Here is a 19,006-nt window from a genome sequence, read left to right as displayed (position 1 = left end):
TCCTAGCTACCTTTCCCACAGCCCCATCCCCCACCCATTTCTCTCTCAGCCCCTTGGATCCTCCTACATTCCTGACGAAGAGCTTATACCCAAAATGTGGACTCTCCTGCTCCTCGGATGCTGCCTGACCTGCTGTGCTTTTCCAGCACCACACGTTTGACCCCAATCTCCAGTATCTGCAGCCCTCCCTTTCTCCTGGACCAGACATTGGAGCAGGGCATGTAGTTAGCGAGCACTGGAACCCCCTCCCCTCCCCACCCTCACCTATTCCCATCGTGCCAATCTCTAGGAACCTCCTCCTGTCCCACTTGCTGATCTCTGGGAGAATCCATTACCAGTCGGCTCCGTAGGCCCGTGTGCAACATTGGCAGAGGCTACTGATTATAATTGGCTGACAGCTCTGAGCCAGGAATTCGGCCCTACTTGCAAGTTAATTCACCGGGAGGCCTGACATTGTCCAGCTATGCATCAAATTACCTCACTCAGAGAGATACCAGCACGTTCTCCAACTGGTGGCAGGACCTGTGTTAAACATCGTTGATCTCCACCCACTGTACTACTTCTATCAGCACAGAACGTGTTGAGTTACATACCATATTTGATAATGGTAAGCTCATGGGACAAATAGCAGAGATATCTAGTGGAATGACAGTCCTTGAAAAGGGAACTTAACAGGTTCAAGTAACAGACTGGGATCAGGGATATTAGGAAGACAATTGTGTGAATAGGTAGAGTAGATGGACAGCAAAAATTCCCCTACTTGAACCCTATATTTGCAGGCAGGTAGCGATGTTACAACAGGAAATCCAAAAGAGATGACTAGACTAGGGATCTTGTCAAATATATATGCAGGACTTTATGCACTAAAGAAAATACAGTTTCCCAGCTAGCAGCCAGTCAGAATGAGAGAATGACATCTTGAGTAGGGAAGCCTCTGCAAAATTGGAGAGAAAGGAAGGAGAGTGTGCAGAAGACAGTGTGGGGGACAATATCATGGGGACAGAGTGTGTGGAGATTGCTGATGGTACATGTTTAGGCCTTATCATTTCAGTCTTATTCTCAAATATGAAGTGTTTAGACACTTTTTAGACCTCAGCTGGAGTATTGTGCACAATAAAGATGTGAATGTGTTGGAGAGAGAGTACAGAATGTTTCCAGCTATTAGAAACCACTGCTCTGAGGACAGATTGAAAATGTTACGACTGTTCTCCCTAAAAGGCTGAGAGGAGGTCTGATGAGGTTTTCAAAATCATGAGTGGGTCGAGCAAAGTAAATATGGTGAAGCTATTTCTGCTGGTAAAAGAAACAAAAAAGGGAGGATATAGATTTAAAGTGAACTGCAAATGAAGCAAGAGTGGTGTGAGAAAAAACCTTTTCACACAATGAATAATTAGGGCATGGAATGCACTGTCTGGAAATTGGGTAGAGGCAGGTTTAGTGGAGGCAATCATAGAGGGCATTGGATAATTATTTGAATAGTATTAGTGTTCAGGGATATGAGGAAAAGGCAGGAGATGGGCACTAGGGATGGACTATGTAATAAAGCCAGTGAAGACACAAGTGGCCACCTTCTGCACTGAAATAATTCTATAATCTGAGACTCTGGGGCATTAATTTATCCATGTACTGAAATGAGGATGATAGTCAGAAATTCAGTTTAACCCCATTTATAAAACTATTTGAGAAGACAGCATATTTTGAGAAATACATAACCATTTTTGTTTGTTAATAAGTGCACAATATCATGGCATATAATCATCTCTAACATGTGTTACACTATGGTGATGCAATGGTCTAAGTGATATCTTGCTCAGTTATTTTCAGAAAGATGCCATCCCCAAAATAGTTTCTGCAACTGCATGATGGAAAGTTAGCATTTCCTATCCGACATGCTTAGTTGCTTTTTGTATATTCCCATGGAACGCGGGCCATTGCTGACAAAGCTAGAATTTATTGCCCATCTCCAAAGCTCTGTTAGAAGGTGGTGCCTTTTTGAACTACTCCAGTCCATGTGGCACACATGCACTCAGTGCTGCTAGAGTGCAAGCAAGAGGAACAAGTGACAGATAGACTTGCTGTCCAGTGCCTTTGCATTGAACAAATATTTTTTCTATTTTCCTGAATAATACGAAAAATGTTTTTTTAGGCTCTGTTGCTGGAAATAAACAGTTTTAAGGGTTTTCAAATGCTGTTGATCTTGGGTCTGAGGATAATTAATCTGGTCAGAGAATGGCAAGCAATGTATCTCCTTTGTTTATAAAAATAACACATTGCAGCATAAACGTTAGAAAATGCTGTTTTTCCAGCAATGAGTCAGCAGATCATTCAAAGCCAAAAATTGAAACAAAGAGATACTAGAGAAGGAGATGAAATGCTGTATTGAAGAACTGGCTTTATTGAGGATCCTCATTAAATTAGGAATTGGAGCCTTGGGACATAATATCAGAGTCCACCGTTGATTTGGCAAAATAAATGCAGAATGCATAAGAAGCTAGTAATTGAGAAACATAACGTTCTTGGAGGATTGTAGAACTGGAGAAAGTCACTGAGATAGTGTGACCACAGAAAGCTTAGAATTAAAGGACAAGAATTTCAAAGAAAAACCAAGTCTCATTTTTATTCAGGAGTGTTGGAGGTTGCTGATATTCAATAATATTCTGTTTAGAGAGAGTTTATTTAAAAAGTGAAGCATTGACATATGCCTGTGGGGGTGCTTGGTTACATTACATTACAAGATTCAAAATTCGTACCTATCCTTGATCTCAGGATTACTCTAATCTTTGTGGATGCTAATTATTTACAATGGGTTTTGTTACAATAAAGATCTTTACTTGCCCATTTCAGATGACAGTTAAAAGATGGCAAAATTCTATAAGTCTGGAGTCATATGTAGGCTATTCCACATAAAGATGGCAGATTTCCTTCCCTAAAGAGGTTAATGAGCAAATAGGGTTTTTATGAGAATCCAATATGTGATACTAGCATTTTATTCCAAATTAATTGATTGAATTTGAATTTTCCAACTGCTGTTGTGGGATTTGAACTCATTTCTGTGGATTATCAAGCCTGTAGCATAGACACTATGCCATTGAATCCATGGTGGAATGTTGATATCAGCACCCAGAATATGTTTAGTGTTATAGACTGATACATGATAGGAGCTGGCTGTCATCCACCTTGTGGACCATTTTTAGCAAAGCTCCACAAATGACTACTTCTCACACGTCAAATTTGTTTTGAATAAGTATGTTGGTAGCATGTTCTGACTTTCAAAAATCATTCTTTTAATCATATTTCATGATGAATAACCTTTCATGAGACATTTCATACCATAATTTTGGATCAGAAATGGGAGGATTAAAAATGAAGGATGGAATCCAATTTCTTCCCCATTCCCATTTCTAGATATCTTTGCCAATGCAGGATAAGAGTGCATGTCAGGCAGTTGATTAATAATCATAACTGACTGGTGTATTCTCCATGGCAACATCTCTACCAATCAAACTTTACTTGCTAACAATTAGCACTCTCCTCTCATATAGAATAAGTGTTGTTTATTTCCTGAAATGTCCTTGTGAATTCTCCTGATGAGTAGAAAATGAAAAGTTTATTTTTTCAACAATGCTCAACATTAGTCCTACTAAATGACTAAGGAATAACTTATTTAAAACCTTTATAATGGGTGAAGAGGAATAGACAATTCTGCCCTCTGAACCTGCTCTGTCATTTTACATCATGGTCAATCATCTCCCTCAACTATCTCTGTGATATCCTCATATTTATTTATGTCATTAGTAATTGGATATCTACAAATTGTTTTGAATTTACTGAACAACTGAACTTCCACAGCCATCTGGGATAGAGAATTCCAGACATTCGCAGTCTCTTAGTGAAGAAGTTCCTCCTTATCTCAGTCCAAAATGGTTTTCCTTTTATTATGAGACTTTGTCGTCTGATTCAAAACTCCTACAGTCTTTTCAGCATCTACTTTCTCTGTACTTGAAGAATTTTATAAGTTTCTGTGAAATCACCACTAATTCTTTTAAGCTCCAGAGACTCCAGGTCTATCTCCTTAACCTCCTCTCCAAGGATGCCCTGCTATCCCAGGAATTATTCTGATGAATGTTTGCTGCAAGTGTATTCTTCTTTGGGCAGGGGGAACCAGAACTGCACAATATACTCCAGGTGTGGTCTCATGTGTATTCCATACAATCAAAGCGAAACTTCCTTCTTCCTTTATTCAAAACCCCTTGTGATAAAGATTAATATACTGTTTTGGTTCTGGATTCTTTGCTGAGACACACACACACATGTACATATATGTTTATGGGGTGAATTTGTACTTGCAAGAGTTACATTGTACTTTGCTCAAAAACTGCATGAATCCATGTATGACTCTGTTAACTCATTTTTTAGATTAGAATCAGTCTAAACATTATAACACAGACAGGGAACACAGGGGGCTAACACCTTCAACATATTATCTGGCTGACTCCAATTGTTACAGTTAACCTGAGAATGTGGAGCAACACTCTGAAAGCTAGTGCTTCCAATTAAACCTGTTGGACTATAACCTCGTGTTGTGTGATTTCTAACTAGGTCCAATTTGACATTAACATTTTCGAATTCCTACCTTTTATGAAATACCTTGCACTGAGATTCTTCCTATAAAGTTGGATAAGCGCACACTTGTCTACTTTATATTCCATCTGCCATGTGCTTGTACACTCACTCAACCTGTCTAAATCTCCTTGGAGTCTCATTGTATCCCCTTCAGAACTCACATTTCCATCAAATTCTGTATTATCTGAAAAGTTGTCAATATTACAATCAGCGCCCACATCTAAACCATTGATAGAAGTTGTGATCAAGTGGAGACCAAGCTGTGATCCTTGTGGTACCTCTCTGATCATAGACTGCCAACCTGCAAATGACCCATTGATTTTTGCTATTAATCAATGTAAGTAAACATTATTCTCCCTCCTGTGTAATAGACACCTACTGATTCCATTAATGAATCCAAGACCTCAGTCAGGCCTTTATAATAAGGCCTCACGGTAAAAACAGATGCCTGGCTAATATGGCTTCTGTTGAATTTTGCCACTTGAAGTCTTACACTATGTCAGAAATTGGGATACAGCTCCATTTCACCAAGTAATTGTAGTCCAGGCAGTGGTCAGTTGAGAGATTACCACCAATATCTCCATCCAGTCACAGAGCTGGCTGATCAGCCTCACAGTGCCACTGCTGGTGGTGGCTGTTGCTGAGACTGCAACACCAAGGAAAAGACCCATTGACAGTGTGTCCTCAGAGGCAGGCGAGTCCCACTTGGGGAAGCTGTGGGCTGATATTCCAAGTGGAGGTGGTCAGTCAGCATTGATTGCATGGGGTGGGAGAGATGTTCCCCTTCATTGGATGACAGAGTACTCTGAACGGAACATCCCCCAGGCACTGATGGAGGCCATCTGGTTTCACTTGGTGATCTCCAAATAGTATGGTTGGCCCTCCTGGTATGGGAAAAATGCCTCTGGAAGTGGGAATTGGCAATTTACTGGCCAGTTAAGTGGCTCAATTGGCCTGCAATGGGCAGCCAAGCTGGCAACTTACCTGATGCTAAGCCACATTGTCAGCAGCAGGAATACATGAACCTCTCATTCCAATGCCCATGCCTGGAATTTTGTCAGCCCTCTGACCTAGAGGGGTGCAAGCAGAGGTGATTAAGGATTTTGAAAATAAATTGATTGAACACTTGAATAAGATGGAATGGAACCTGACTGTTTTGGTCTACATTTACTCTGTAGTCTAATGGTCTCCTTCCCGGTCATAAATGACTCTTGTCTCCCAGCCCATCACCAAAAGGGGCAGGAAAATGTGGGTCTATTTTGATATAAGGGAGGATTTCTTAAATGGAAGTTAAATGCTATAATGCCTGAAACTGTTGAGCTGACCTCTGTATTTTCCTATTGTCTGTCTGAATTTGACCAGTTTTAAAGATGAATTTTAATTTTATTCACTGAATTTTGTTCTCTCAGGAACACTTAAACGTATTAAGTCTGAAGATTTGAAAGCTACAACTAATGATGACAACACTAGAAATCGCATCATAATGTATTCTTTGGTTAGTTTTCCAAAACTTGGCAGAGTGGTAAAAGTTGACACTGATAATGTGACTCACGAAGAAACCAACTTTACCCAAACCATGGTAAGTGTATGTTCAGTAATTTTCCTTTGATCTACATATAGGCTCAAAAATTGATGTAAACTTAAAACTTGTCAATTTTATGATATATTTAACAATTAATTATTTGAAGAATAAAGAAGTACTTGTGTTTATAATGCATTTTTCAAATCAACAGCACATCCCCACATGCGTCACAACCAATAGTTGCCCTTCGTAAGTTTAGTTCAGGCCAACAGAAAAATTATTTTGTTCCTGTTCAGATGGTGCCATGCATTAGGCTTAAAAGGAAACTTGGGTCTCATTCGAAAGGCCCCTCCTAGTACTGCATTGAAGTTATTTGCTTTCGCTTGGACTCCTGGCTATACAGTCATATAGCACGGAAATAGATCGTTCAGTCCAACTCATCCTTGCTGACTAGGTTTCCCAAACTAAACTAGTTCCACTTGCCTGCTTTTGGACCATATCCCTCTAAACTTTTCCTATTCATGTTCCTGGGCAAAGTCTTTTAAATGTTGTAACTGCATCTGCCTCTACCACTTGCTGTGGCAGTTCATTCCACATACGAACCACCCTCTGTGTGAAATAGTTACCCCTCAGGTCCCTTTTAAATCTTTCTCCTCTCCCCTTAAAACATACCACCTAGTTTTGAACTCCCCCTACCCACCTTATCTGTGCTCCTCATTATTTTATAAACCTCTTAAGGTTTAACCCTCAACCTCTTACATTCCAGGGAAAAATGTCCCAGCCTGTCGTTATAACTCAAACACTCTAGTCCCAACCCTCAGTCAGATGTCAGAGTGCCACCATTAAGCCATAGTGACCATTAATTTAACTTTTAATAACTAATATCACCATTTTCACTGAAATAAAACTTTTAAAAACACATTTTAATCAGAAAAGGAGCTATTCTTGTCTGTACTCCTTTGACAAAAGCACAATGTTAGTTTGTTGGCTGTACTTTTAAATCCAGTCACAATATATAACGAGGTAAATTTTCTGCAATGGTTCTCTGTATCTCCCACTAGAACTCAGGAAATGATTCTGTTAATCTGTCAGATTTATATGGATCGCTTGACTTTCTTCTTTTGGGAAAGCTGAAGAAAAATATTGTGCACATTTTCCTCAGGTAATTTTATTGCAAAATCAGCACTGAATCCTGATAATATTCTGAACAGTGTTTGATAGTCCATGCAAGTGTACAAGCTTTCTACAAATGTTCTTAAGCTTTGCCTCATTTCCAGCTGTTTTGTTTAATATACTGATTAAAATCCATGATACATACCCTATTCAGATACATAATTGCCAAAGATTTTTTAATGTAGAGTATCATGACTTTTAGTGCAATGAAACAGAAACTAAGGATAGACAGAATAATGGGGTAAAGAATGATTGCCTTTGTTTCAAATGCCATAAATACATCTTAAATAATTCATATAGACAACATTAAGAGCTCATGAAATATTCAGCCAGTAAGTTCTAACTTAACCAAGTGGGAACCTGTGTGTCCAATGGAAATAAAGAGGTTTCAGTCAGATCAGACACAATAAATAATTTATTTGAACAACCTGAAATAATTCATTTCTTTGTATTTGATCAATTCTTCATAAGCTAGAAAAGGAAGCTCTTGTATATTTCAGTCATGAACAAATATTTGATTTTCTTTGTTTGAATTTTCCAGCTTTTTTTTATTCATTCACAGATGAGGGTGTTGCTGGCTGGGCCAGCATTTGTTGCCCATCCCTAATTGCCCAGAGAGCAGTTAAGAGATGATTATATTGTTGTGGGTCTGGAGGCCAGACCAGGAGACAGTGAGGGCTGTAGATGCTGAAGATCAGAGTTGAAACGTGTGGCGCTGGAAAGGCAAAGCAGGTCAGGCAGCGTCCGAGGAGCAGAAGAATCGACATTTCAGGCATGACTGGTGAACGCAATTCACCTGCTATAGGCCAGACCAGGCAAGGATGGCAGTTTCCTCCCTTGAAGGGCATTAGTGAACTAGATCAGTTATTCCAGACAAGCAACAATGGTTTTGTGGCCAGTATTCAGCTCTTAATTCCAGATTTTTATTGAATTCAAATTCCACCATCTGCCAGGGTGGGATTCGAATACGGGAACCCAGAGCATTACCTGGATCTGTGGATTAACGGTCCAACCATAATGCCACTAGGCCACCACCTCCCCGATGCCTGGGCCTTAGAATGTATGAGTATACTGAAGTCCATAGGTGCTCTACTGTGAGCAAAGCCAAGTCATTTACGAAACAGTCATATTTACTAAGGTCCAATGATATTTTTATACATTTGATTAGACAGTCACTTAAATACTGTAAACATTCAGGCACGTTCATAAATGCTGTAAGGAGACAATTGCTGATAATGCAATTAGGGAAAAATCTATTAGGGCAGAGCCTTACTGGGGCCTGAGTAATGTACATTATCCAGGAAAATAGAGCAGAATCACATGAGCTGTCTGGTGCTTTTTATCATTTATTTAAATGATGAAACCATATTAGGAGGTATGGTTAGTAAATTTGCAGATTACACCAAAACTGGTGGTGTGGTGGACAGTGAAGAAGGTTACCTCAGAGTACAACTGGACCTTGATCAGATGGGCCAATGGGCTGAGGAGTGGCAGATGGAGATTAATTTAGATACATGTGAGATGTTACATTTTGGTAAGGCAACCCAGAGAAGAACTTACTCAAGTAATGATAGAGTCCTGGGGAGTGTTGCTGAACAATGAGACAGAGGGGTGCAGGAGCATGGCTCCTTGAAAGTAGAATCGCAGGTAGACAGAGTAGTGAAAAAGGTATTTGTCATGCTTGCTTTCATTGGTCAGTGCACTGAATATAGGAGCTGGAACATCATGTCATGGCTGTACAGGACTTTGATGATACTTTGAGAATATTGTGTTCAATCTTGGTCTCCCTGGTATGGGAAAGATGTTGTTAATCTTGAAAAGGTTCAGAAAAGATTTACAAGGACATTCTGTAGTTTAGAGGGTTTGAGCTACAGGGAGAGGCTGAATAGGCAGGGGCTTTTCTTCCAGGAGTGTCAGAGACTGAGGGGTGACTTTTGAGATTTATAAAATCATGAGAGGCATGGATAGGTTGAATAGGGGTCTTTTTCCCAGGGTAGAGGAGTCCAAAACTAGAGGGCATAGGTTTAAGGTGAGAGAGGAAAGATCTAATAGAGACCTGAGTGGCAAATGTTTCAAACAGAGGGTGTTGCGTGTATAGAATGAGCTGCCAGAGGAAGTGGTGGAGGTCGGTACAGTTACAACATTTAAAAGGCACCTGGATGGGTACATGAATAGGAAGGGTTTAGAAGGAATAGGCTAAATGCTGGAAAATGGGACTAGATCAATTTAGGATATGTGGTCGGCGTGGGCGAGTTGGATTGAAGGATCTGTTTCCATGCTGTATGACTCTGTGACGCCTATCTCAATGTCAGAACCAACTCATTGCATTCCACCTCCATGGGCATTGGCGTCCAATAAGTGCCAACATCTAAGAACTCTCATGATACGTCACATATTAACAATCACGCTGAGCCTTTCTGGACACGTACATCATCCCAGCACTTTCCCCTTTTTCATTCATTCAGAGATGAGGGGCACTGACTGATTTAGCATTTACTGCCCCAAAGGACAGTTACGAGTCAGCCTCATTGCCAGGGCTCTGTCATCACAGATAAGCCAGACCAGGTAAGGATAATAGATTCCTTTCCCTAAAGGACATTAGTGAATCAGATGGGATTTTTATGACGTTGACAGTGGTGCCAGTAGGTTAGTTTTTTAATAGATTTTTATTCAAAATTCACCATCTGCCTTGGTGGGATTTGAACCCTTGTCACCAGGACATTGACAAACACAGAAACAGCTGAAGAAACTCAGTAACTCTGGTAGCATCTATGGTGGGAGAAGCAGTGTTAACGTTTGAGTTTGACATAACTCTTCAGAATTCTGACACTGAACCAATGAGTATGTAAAAAAATCAGTCGTCTCTGATTATTTTTTGACACCAGTTAAATAAATATATACTCATGCTTCTCAGCATGGATCACCATGTGTCTTCCCATCAGCCTGTGTTGTTGAAGTTCATCACTCATTTCTTATTTTCTACATTTGCAAGTTTTAGTCATTTGATAGTCTAAAGCTGGAGTATTTCTGAAAAATCACTCAGTTTATTGAAACCTTTGGTCTCATGCTCATCAGGGCAATTTGCATGAAATATCCAGTCTCAAGGCAAAACAAAATTTATTCACATATCTGAAAAAGTGTCACCGGACCCAAAACATGAACTCTGATTTCTCTCCACAGGTGCTACCAGACCCTCTGAGCTTTTCCAGCAATTTTTGTTTCTGATTTCCAGCATCCACAGTTCTTTGTTTTGTTTTAGTCCACTTATATGTTGTGGGAAATGTACTTGACCACTTATATCTCATTTCATCATTTGCATTTATTTTTCTGAGCACCAGAAACCCACAAAATCAAATTTATGTTGTAGCCGTAACAAGGACAGATAAATTTGTATCTTGTTATGCAACATAATAAATCCAAAGTAGATTTTCCTATTCCTGCACTATCTGAGACAGTTTGGGTGGAGCAACCAGGTGACACACTGCACAAGGCCATTGACCTTTGCATGTCATCAACCTGTGTTCCTACATTTGAATAGCAGCAGGTAGATGTGGAGGCAATGACACAATCCTTTGCAAAACTCAACATTAAACTGGTCTATGCCCTGTCTGGAGACTTAGTAGCATAAACTTTAAAGAATAACTTAGCAGGAACCCAAGAAGAAATACATTATTATGATCCCTAAATATTTAAACTTCATTACATTCATGATCTTCACTTTGATAGATAGGGACTGTTGGCAACAACTTAAGTTATGCTGAGTTCCAAAATATTATAATTAATCCAAGTATAAATTGGTATTTTTTATCTTCATTGCTGATTTAAAAAAAAAACTGGTGTGTTCAAAGCATAAATATTTATGCTGTCAACCCTGTTTGACGTGAACTTTCAACAACTCTAAAAGTAACGATGGCAGTTTTATGAAAGGGCAGTTTCCCCCACCAACCATTAACATCCCTCACCACCCCCAAGGTTTGCAGGCCCAGCCACACATCAATTTGGATAGTGCAACTCAATATTAAAGAGAAAAAAGGAAGCAAGTGATTAACGTTGATTTGTCATGAATTGTACCTGGTGGGCGTTTGGAACGCATTGCCAGCAGAGTTGGTAGAGGCAGGCAAGGTAGATTCATTTAAGATGTGTCTGGACAGATGCATGAGTAGGTGGGGAGCAGAGGGTTACAAATGCTTAGGAATTGACCAACAGGTTTGGACAGTACATTTGGATTGGCTCAGGCTTGAAGGGCCGAAGGGCCTGTTCCTGGGCTGTAAATTTTCTTTGTTCTTTAAGTGCTTATTAGATACCACCAAATGAAAATCTTCTCTACTATAAAGTTATATTGTCTGGCTGATTATATCCTATAACTAGATACCATTTCAACTATGCACCATTGAATAACAACATGAAAAGGATTTAAGGAATTTTTAGAATGTTGGAGTCCAACTCGCCCAAGCCGACCACATATCCTAAACTGATCTCGTCCCATTTGCCAGCATTTAGCCTATTCCTTCTAAACCCTTCCTATTCATGTACCCATCCAGGTGCCTTTTGAATGTTTTAACTGTACCCACCTCTACCACTTCCTCTGGCAGCTCATTCTATACACGTAACACCCTCTGTTTGAAACATTCCATGTTGGAGATAAACCTCTTGGGTGGGATTTTTATTTCCAGTGTTTAATTGTTTTGAACCGCTGTGTAGCCATGTTGCTATCTACTGCTTCTGATACAATTACTACATGAAGCAAATCAAGAAAACAGGAAAAAAAACTCAAATCAATTGCAAAAGCTTTTTAATTCAAAATGGATAAATGTAAATATCCTTAAAACAAAAGCTTGCAAAGATTTGAATCCAAGTAGCTAATTTATTTTCTGTTCAAACAAATGGTGATAAAGAGAATTGATGTGGAAGAAAAGTTAAATTGATAAGCAAAATGAATTTAATCTAATACAGGCAATTAACTCAGGATAATATGTATCTCAAGGACAGTTATGAATGGACAAGATGATGCTGTGTTACAAATTATTGAAGTCTTAAGATGTCACATTTTGTTGGTCAGTTACTCACTCAGTCAGTTATCCAACCCAGTAGAAGGAGATGACGCTTTCTCAAAGTCCTAATCATTTTCTGTAAATTTGTCAGAGGTTTAATATGATTTATGAATCTTCTTGAGATTTTAGGAACAATATTTTTCTTGGGCATTAATCTCATCCTGATTCATTCTTAGCTGGGGATTAATGGGTAAAATTAGGTAATAAGACAGATAATAATATAATGGCAAAGTAAAAATAGGCAACTAATGTGTAAGTACAGTTGCTTGTAAACATCATAGGTATTACATTTTATGTTAACGCCAGTTATCTAAGTTAAACCTGTCTGCTGCATATATCATTGTTTTCTACAGGTGAATGAAGGCTTGATTGCATATGAACATACACATGCTGATGCCATGGGCTGGACTGCTGAAGATTCGTTTACGTTTATAGTGTTTTCCCCGCCAGCCTCATTGGAACCGCAAGAGTTTCATGTCACCATCTCGTACATCAACACTGGACATTCCAGTTGTCTACTTGCAAATACAGGTGAAATATTCAAAGTATATCTTGAGTGTATGAAAATTCTGGAGCCTGCCCAACATAATCATTTCGATCTCCTTGCATTTCTTAAAATTTGATCCTGAATTTTCTCACATATAAACAAGACTTTTACCGTAAGTGGACTGAAGCTGGGATTTGTTATTTCTACCTTTGTGCCAATTCCACACCAATTGCAATAATAATGAGCTATTTAGACAGAGGGGCAACTAAATATTTGATAAACTATGAGTGTATTTTATGCACTGCTTCATCACATCAGCATTTTAGAGTATTGTGCTTATGCTTGATTGTCCAGCCTCTACATAGGCATCAATCATTGTTTCTTCAAGACAAAATTTTCCTTGCTGTATCCAAACAAGTTTCCAGCCCACCAAAAATGAAAGCTTTTGGGCCCCAACTGTATTTTTCCCATCATTGGTTATTGTGCTGTTTTTGCAAACTGAAGTGCATGCTCTTACCTGGAATTTAGGGTTTTTTTGCACAAATTTGCATAAATAACCTTACGCCCTTCTAGGCTGTTCTATAAATATAAATGATGGAAAATGTCTCAGAATGGCACAATGGAAACGAGTTCCTTTTTGTCTCACTGATTTTGTTTTAATGTTATCTAATGCTCTTCTGTTGAACCAATTCACAAATCATTCAACTAAATAACTTTCCATCGATGATTCTTTCTCTATCACCTCGTCATATCTGCCTTTTTCTTTTATCAATTACTACAAAACTACCATTTAGTTTTTGATTCTAATTAAGCATAAAAGGTTAATGAGTTTTTTTTTCTCTTTACTGATACCTACTAAATTGCTGTGTAGATTCAGCATTTTATGTTTATCTTATAGATGTTTTACCATTTTAGCCAGGAGCAAGGAATACAATTCACAATCTGATTGATGCTGTCTCTCATCATTGGCTTTTCTCATTTAATTGGTTTTATTATTTGTTCAGAAAGGAGAAAGTGAGGTCTGCAGATGCTGGAGATCAGAGCTGGAAATGTGTTGCTGGAAAAGCGCAGCAGGTCAGGCAGCATCCAGGGAACAGGAGAATCGACGTTTCGGGCATAAGCCCTTCCTGAAGAAGGGCTTATGCCCGAAACATCGATTCTCCTGTTCCCTGGATGCTGCCTGACCTGCTGCGCTTTTCCAGCAACACATTTCCAGCTTTATTATTTGTTCAGACAGTATGTTATTTTAAATCCAGCAGAGCCTTGCTTTCTCAACCTTTGATCTGAATCCAGATTCCTAGCATAGGTTTGCATCAAAGTTTACCTCAACATTTAGCAGATCACAGAAGACGGATTAGAAAAAGTGAAGGGCTTTGGTAGAGGCCATTAATATCCCTACAGAAAGCAGTAATGAAGAAGCAGGATGCATAAATATGCCAATCAGAGAAGCTTGTTGCAAAATCATAGCAGTTGTAATTGAAGATTTTAATTTCTACATCAAATGAGAAAATAGAACTGTTCAAATTCCCAAACACATTGAATTTCTTGAATGTATTTGGCACAGTTTTCTAAAACAGTATTTCCTCTGATCCATGTACGGTGCCTGCCTCCCACTTCACTCTCTCAAGCCACCTACAGCTTGACTATCAGCCTGGGGTTGCAAACCTGCCGACTCAGCAGTATTTTAAATGTAGATCTCCTAACTGAGACAAGGTAAGATGGAATCCTATTTGTGCTATCACGGGAGATTGGATCTGTCTGCTCACTGCAATGTTCAAAGGCAGACAGCAGCCATTACTGGGCTTTCCATTGTGCAACAGAATGGAAGTGAGACAGGAAATCAGAAGGTAGCAGTCTTAAGGCACAGATTATCGATCAAATAGTCAATGAAAAAGGTATCATTCCTGCTCTGAGTGAATAATGCCTTCTTTACCAAAATAATCTTGACAGCAGAAACATAATTTAATTGCTTCCTGCATTATTACCAGTCAGCTCTGCACTGTTGTGTTCGCTTCTCTTGATGTTTGATTGGGAAATTGTTTACAGGTCCTCTGCAGTCCATTTACAAGCTTGTGAAGAAGTAGTGAATAGTATGGTTAGTAATATGCAATTAGCTGGAGATATGTGGGTTGCCCTTCTCCATCCTTGCTTTGAAAGTAACAGCGCATCCTGGCTGTGTCAGAAAAATGACATGGCATCAGGAGACAGCCGACACCTGGTTAATTCCTTTCCTTAGTGGGAAACTAAGCCCTTTGCCTTTGCGTTAAACCAGGAGTTGAACTGTTAATGCTACTGCTATGTTGCAGGGTTCAACTGTTTGTTTTTATTTTGGATACAGCACCAAATAAATATGTTGTCTGAGTGTGCTTCTGCTCTTTGGTGAAACACCTGACTCCATGATGAGCTTTAAGCAATATTTTAAATTTTAATCATCATGGAAATGAGTTTGACTCAATGTAGGTACATTATTAGCTCAATTCAGTGTTAATATGCACATCTAAGCCAATAGACTGTGGTTCAAACTTCATTCTAGGTCTTTCCAACAGGCTGATATCTGTAGTCATAACTCAGGAATTGTTGCATTATCATCTTTCAGATGAGAGATGAAGGCACCATTTTCTGTCTCAATTATATGGAGAAGATTTCATGGTACTATTCAATGAAAAGCTTTTTTTCCAGTGAGCTGATCAACATTTCTGTTTTCGGTTAACACCACTAAAACTCATCATTTATCTGTTGCTTTTTATGGAATCTTTCTCTGTGCAATTTATGTATTAAATTTAGCTGCAAAGCAGTGACTCTCCTTAAAAAGTAATATCAATGGATGAACCATTCTGGGATATCCAAATGATGTCCAAGGTGCTATATAAATGCAAATTATAACTCAACGTAGTTTATTTTACTTAAGGCAGTTTTTGTTTTCCTTAATAGGTGCTGCTGTTACAGAAGGTGAAAGAGTACTGATTGACAAATTTAAGCTGGATGCTTCAAACCTACTGGTCAAACTTCTAGAGTCCGAACGCTCATTTTATGAAGTGTGGTATCAAGTAACAGCTTTGCCTAACCATGGTGTGATTGTAGTTGGTGAGCGTAACATCACTAAGCAGAAACCCTATTTTTCTCAGTTTATTCTTAATAAATATGGAATAACATACTTGCATGACGACTCAGAAAGTCTGAAAGATAATTTTACCTTTGCTGCATGGCTAAATCCAAAAAGCAAAGCTGCATCAATGCCCTTGAATGACAGTGAAGTAATACAAGAGATGTTCAATATTACCATTACTCCTGTTAATGATCATCCTCCAGAACTGAAAACTAAAGCCCCCAGTTTGAAGATATTGCAGGGTTACAATACTGCACTGAATTCAGACCATATAAACGTTGAAGATTTAGATAATCTACCAGAAGAAATCAAATACAGTATTATCAGTGGACCCAATAATGGCTATCTAGCAACAGCAGAGAACTTGAATTTGTCTGTCAAGTATTTTACACAGGCTGATATCAATGATGGTAAAATTTGGTTTGTTCAAGATGGAAGCTCATCATCTGGTGTTTTTTATTTTAGTGTAACTGATGGTAAACACCGGCCATTATACAAGTTATTTAATTTGGAGGTTATACCTATTATGATCACACTTATAAACAACACTCAACTAGAAATTGAACAGGGACAAAGTATTTTTACCATCACCAATGAACACTTGGCAGCAGAAACGAACGGAAAAGTTGCAATGATAAGTTATGAAATTACTGCACCTCCACAATTTGGACATATAATGATTGGAAACAAAAATGTGAGTTTGTTTAAGCAGGAAGACATTATGAGAGGACTTTTGAGTTATCATATGACTAATCTTTCTGCGTCACACGATAGCTTTGAGTTCACAGTACTGACTTCTGAAAGCAATGTGTCTGAGCAGGTAGTTAACATTACAGTAAAGCCTTTGCTGAAAATGGCAAAAAACTTTAAGATTCCCACTGGAACCACCTGTCAGCTTGGGACAAACATGTTGGATGCCAGTATGTTGGCCAACCAGACTGCAAGTATTCCCGAGTTTGAAGTAAAGCGATTACCATCCTATGGCAGACTTGTGAGACTAAGCCATACATTGAGAATTCGAAGAGAAGCTGAAAAAATATTTACTCAGAGAGACATTGAATTAGGTCTTTTGTTCCTTGAGGTTGAAGCCAATATGACTGGATTGGACTTATTGAATGACTCTTTTGATTTTCTTTTGACAGCAAATAACGTGCAACCAGCTGAAGGCACCTTTCTCTACAGTATTACTCCAGTTAATGGTTCTGAAGTACTTGACATCACATTAATTGAAAATTCACTATTTAATTCACATATGTCAGATTTAGCCTCTACATCAGCACAGTTATCACCGAGCCCTCGAACAGAGACACCCACGTTTTCTCCTACTAAACCTGTGCCACATTGGCGAAACCGATCTCGTTGGGGAAATCGCAAAAGTAACATGTCTGCCTTTGCCCCAGATGTGACACTGGCAAGCTTCATACAACAGACTGCATTAGAACAAGTCAATGACAAGCCTGTTGCTCAAAACATTCAGGATCACAGCTCTCTTCAGATAATTTTGCCATTAGCAGTTTTAGCTCTTTTGCTCGTCATCTTCACAATTGTTGTATTTTTGATAAAACAGAAGAAGAAGCCAAGTCACAAGCCTCTCATTAGTAATTGTCCCAATAATGGTGGAGCGTACAGTCCAAACTTTCACCCAGTAGAGAGAAGCCCAACAGTTCCAGCTGTCACAGTCTCCCATCTTAATACAGGTGGCCTTTCTGGCCCTTCACTGATAGAAAGACAGAATCGAATGGTTACCACAGCCTCCAGTTCAAAAGACACCTCAACTCTACTTTATAACTGTTCCCAGATTGATGCAGAAATGGTGCAGCATTGTCGTACGACCCATCCAACTTTGAGGAACAACCAATATTGGGTTTAATAAAGCAAGAGATTTACATTTACCCATGAACATTGCTGTGTTACAAAGAAATAAGAGAGAGAAATTGCTGACAGAATCACATTCAGTCTTATTTTTTAAAATAAATGTCCAGAACATGAAAAGTGATCACACATCATCTTTACAAGTTGCACTGCTAAAATGAATTTTGAATTTTTTTTCAGAAAACAAGTGGTCGATATGATAATTAAAATCATTATTTTAACAGTTTGCCATCGTACTTTGAAATCAGATATTCCTCACCTCAAAGCCAGATTTTTGCTTCAGAGTATAGGTAACTCAAGTGGGGAAGTTCCCAACTTGGCAGATCTGCTTCACTTTACAGAGACCTGTAAGAACCAATTTACACTCCAAGAAGAAGGAGGAATGATCATGTTGAGGACCTCCAACCCTAGAAGTAAATCCAAAGCAACCATAGGGGACACGCGAGTGCTGAGACAGATTGGTTAGAAGACCCATCTTAGTTCTGTGGGATATCATTTCAGTTATTTCAGAAGCTGTTAGGCCCTTTTGTCCTCGTCCCTGAAGCCCTCAAAGACCCTTCAAACCCTGCCCTACCATTGCCACTTACCTGTATCCATTATGAGCAGAGCACATGAGCCATGTGGAGGTAAAAATAAAACTCTCATTTATGCACACTCAATTTTTTTTTTTTTAAAACTCCCACTCATGGAACTCTATCAAAGCTTTTAAATCTCCTCAAGTGAAAAATCTCTTGTAAAAATAACCTTCAGTGCAGATCCTAGATCAAAGACTGTTAATCCTTTAATGGCTTCTTTAAGCTGTCCATCAAACTGTGAACTCAAAAGGCCCTATTGAAATAATTGTGGCTTTGAAACTCAGCCAATCGTTCATAATGGCCTTATCACAAAACATCCAGGGAAACAACACAACCAAACTGGTATTTTTCAAACCTATGACAGATCACCAGTAAACCAAGATAGTACAGCTAGATATTTTCTTATCTCTTGGCAGCTTTGGTTTTTTATGGCATGTTCAAAAGAGCATGAATTTGAAACAAAAACCTAAGATGGAACTTATCTGTCCCCCAAGATTGTTTAAATCTACTGCTTAGATCTGTGGCTCTCGCGTTGTGTGTTAAACCCTTTGGAGCAGCTAAAAATGGGAACTGTTTGTATTCAGTACTAACTTAGGA

General features: G+C 38.9%; 1 protein-coding gene across 1 annotated transcript in view; it reads left to right on the top strand.

The window, feature by feature from the left end:
* Positions 1 to 18,500, top strand: part of cspg4ba (chondroitin sulfate proteoglycan 4ba) — a 108,854-nt gene extending 90,354 nt beyond the window's left edge. The window contains exons 8-10 of the mRNA XM_043688541.1: positions 6,033 to 6,202; positions 12,723 to 12,900; positions 15,788 to 18,500. Coding sequence (XP_043544476.1) covers positions 6,033 to 6,202; positions 12,723 to 12,900; positions 15,788 to 17,832 — 2,393 coding nt within the window. The 3' untranslated portion in view covers positions 17,833 to 18,500. The remainder of the gene's footprint in view (positions 1 to 6,032; positions 6,203 to 12,722; positions 12,901 to 15,787) is intronic.
* The last annotated feature ends 506 nt before the right edge of the window (positions 18,501 to 19,006 follow it).

This window comes from Chiloscyllium plagiosum, chromosome 1 (genome assembly GCF_004010195.1).
Source record: "Chiloscyllium plagiosum isolate BGI_BamShark_2017 chromosome 1, ASM401019v2, whole genome shotgun sequence".
In the NCBI taxonomy this organism is placed as follows: domain Eukaryota; kingdom Metazoa; phylum Chordata; class Chondrichthyes; order Orectolobiformes; family Hemiscylliidae; genus Chiloscyllium; species Chiloscyllium plagiosum.
This window is presented reverse-complemented; position numbering and strand designations above follow the sequence as displayed.